The 2,614-nt window shown below is 34.3% G+C and overlaps 1 protein-coding gene across 1 annotated transcript; it reads left to right on the top strand.

Annotated features, from left to right (window-relative positions):
• The first annotated feature begins 426 nt into the window (after nucleotides 1–426).
• LOC117112285 (A disintegrin and metalloproteinase with thrombospondin motifs 2-like) lies at nucleotides 427–2,121 on the top strand. Its single transcript, XM_033255351.1, has 3 exons — nucleotides 427–557; nucleotides 1,281–1,361; nucleotides 1,779–2,121. The coding sequence occupies exons 1-3, from the start codon at nucleotides 470–472 to the stop codon at nucleotides 1,961–1,963; spliced, it is 354 nt and encodes a 117-aa protein (XP_033111242.1). The 5' UTR covers nucleotides 427–469; the 3' UTR covers nucleotides 1,964–2,121.
• The last annotated feature ends 493 nt before the right edge of the window (nucleotides 2,122–2,614 follow it).

Below are 2,614 nucleotides of genomic sequence, written 5' to 3'. Positions count from 1 at the left end.
TTGTTGTTATTTATATTTATTATCATTATCATCGTACTTATCATCACCGTAATCATCATCAAAATCAATGTTATAATCATAATCAATAATAATAACTTGGCCCTTTTAGCAGATTTAGGTTCAAATTCAGATAATGTATTACGTCAAAATGTCGATGTATCATGATAACTGGTTTCCACAGTTCAAAAATACAAACAATACTTATTTTCTATATATGCATGGATATGATGACAGTGTTAAATATTGATTTTAATTGAATTGGATTAAAAATTAAATTGCACGTAATGAGTTTTGGGAATTATACTTGGCAGTATTAGTAGTAGCAGCAGCAACAGTAGCAGCAGCAGCAGCAACAATAGGTTGATATTATGTAGCATACTTTTATTATAGTTAATACAAGTAATCGAAAATCTATCAAACCCACTTATTTTCTTAGAAAATTGGATGTGATAAGGAGTTTGATTCGAATATGATGGAAGATGATTGTGGAGTATGTGGAGGGGATAATTCTCAATGTCAATATCCCAAGGAAACATACACGGATACGTTGGACACACGTAAATAATTATTTAAACTTTATTATTGTTTCATAACCTGTGCAATATTTAAAATGCTAAAGGTTGGTTTATATTCCCTCATGGGTTTAGGTGCGTTGTAGTTTACGGCCAGCGAGTTCTTTTCATTTGTGGCGCCAGTGAGAAAGGCTGTACTGTGTGTAGGCCCCTATGTGGTGGGAGGGGTGTGTTGGGTGTAGGTGGTGTGCAGCAGAATTGACGTCAGGGTTTGCCGACGAGGGGGAGACGCCCCCGACGAGAGCAAAATAGGCCGCTGATCTGGCGTCACTCAAACTCTTTTGAAAGTGGTCTTGGGGAATTTAAGAGTTTCAAAGGATTACATTATTTAATTTATTTTAGAGTCTACTAATATATGTAGAAGATACACTGGCGCCACCCCTGGTGTACAGCCATCACACCATCCACACCCCTGCCTAACCCTCCGCTGGGAAGAAAAAACAATTCGTCGGAGAATTGTAAACCAAGTCTTATAGTATAGTTCTAATCAAAGATGCGGATTATATGAATGATTTGGACTATTGTGTTTATCATCATCGTTAACATCAACGTCATTATCATCATCATTCTCATTACCATCATTCTTCATAGTTTACATCATTATGATCACAATCATATCATCATCATCATCAATATCATCAGCTTCATCATCATTATGTAACCTCGTATACAGGTTTCTTTACTTAATGTGTACTAAAAATTTTTCAGAAATAAAACTTATCGCTCGAGTTCCCTCTGATGCTCATAACATTATTATATCTCGGCCGTACGATGACCTGTATGACATTGGTAAGAATGGTGATCATTGTTCATTTCTCAACATCATTTTGTAATTATATTTTTATGATGTATTCAAACCATAAAATGTGTATTATTAAATTTGTTAAAAGCTTAAGCTTTTATACAATACTCGGACTCGATCGTAAAATATGAAATTGTAATATTCAGGTTATGTATAATTATATGACCATTATTTGCAGTACAGTACATCAGGAACTAGTGTTGTGCAACTTCGCATGTGCCAAAGAGAGTGAAGGATTAGTTTCTGTAATCATAGTTGAATTCCAAACGAAGCCTCAATGGCCGAGTTGGTAAAGATGTTAGCATAGAAAGCAGGAGTTTCTGGGTTCGAATCTCGGTCACAATCTCATATTCCTCATATTTTATTGTTATATATTACTTTAAACGGCAAATTTAATTTTATAGTTATTAGCGAAGCAAAGACAGGAAAGATTTTGCTTCAAACCAAAGATGTAGATCAAGAAAGTAGACAAGTTGTAGAAGCACACACAATGTTTATCATCACAACGAATGACATTCAACAACAGATTGCGGCAAAGGGACCAATGAATATCGACATAGAAGTTTCTGTAAGTCTCCGAAAATGTTAAATAAATGTAATAATTTAAATACCTTATATTTTATATTATTACATGTATCACAGGGCATCTAATTGCACATTCCAATTTGATTTCATATAGGCTTTTTATTGATCATAACCATATTTTGGTAAACACACCAAATATTTTATTTTACAATATTTTGCGTTGCTCTTGTTATTTTTGCTCATAATTTTAGTTTTACTTAATTTTCTGTGCTGCAGTCTTTGAAATAAGTTGGTGATTTCTTTGTTCAATTTCCTCATGGTTATACTTAGAGCCTAAGCTGCACCTCTTGTGGTAAGGGCTTTTAACCTTTGTTTTACACCCGTTATCATTACCACTTACTATTTGTATAAGAAAACCACACACACACACACACACACACACTCACTGGTAACTCAAGTATGATATTATTCATAAATTAAAAAAAAAAACATCAAGTTAGGGATTAACATAGATACTATAAATACAAGATGAAGCACTCGCATAGCAAAAATGAGACGAAAATTGGTCCAAACGTAAGCGGCGCCCTTCTTTTTTTATAATGTTTTCTATACTTGGTCCAGACGGATAGGGCGCCCTTCTGTTGCTAAGTATCAAAGATCTTATAAACACAAGATAGCGTTCTCCGCGATTTACGCGTAACAAATAGAAGCGTCG

The sequence above is a fragment of the Anneissia japonica genome, unplaced genomic scaffold (assembly GCF_011630105.1).
Source record: "Anneissia japonica isolate Jap-2015-1 unplaced genomic scaffold, ASM1163010v1 scaffold78329_len2614_cov141, whole genome shotgun sequence".
Lineage (NCBI taxonomy): Eukaryota > Metazoa > Echinodermata > Crinoidea > Comatulida > Comatulidae > Anneissia > Anneissia japonica.
This window is presented reverse-complemented; position numbering and strand designations above follow the sequence as displayed.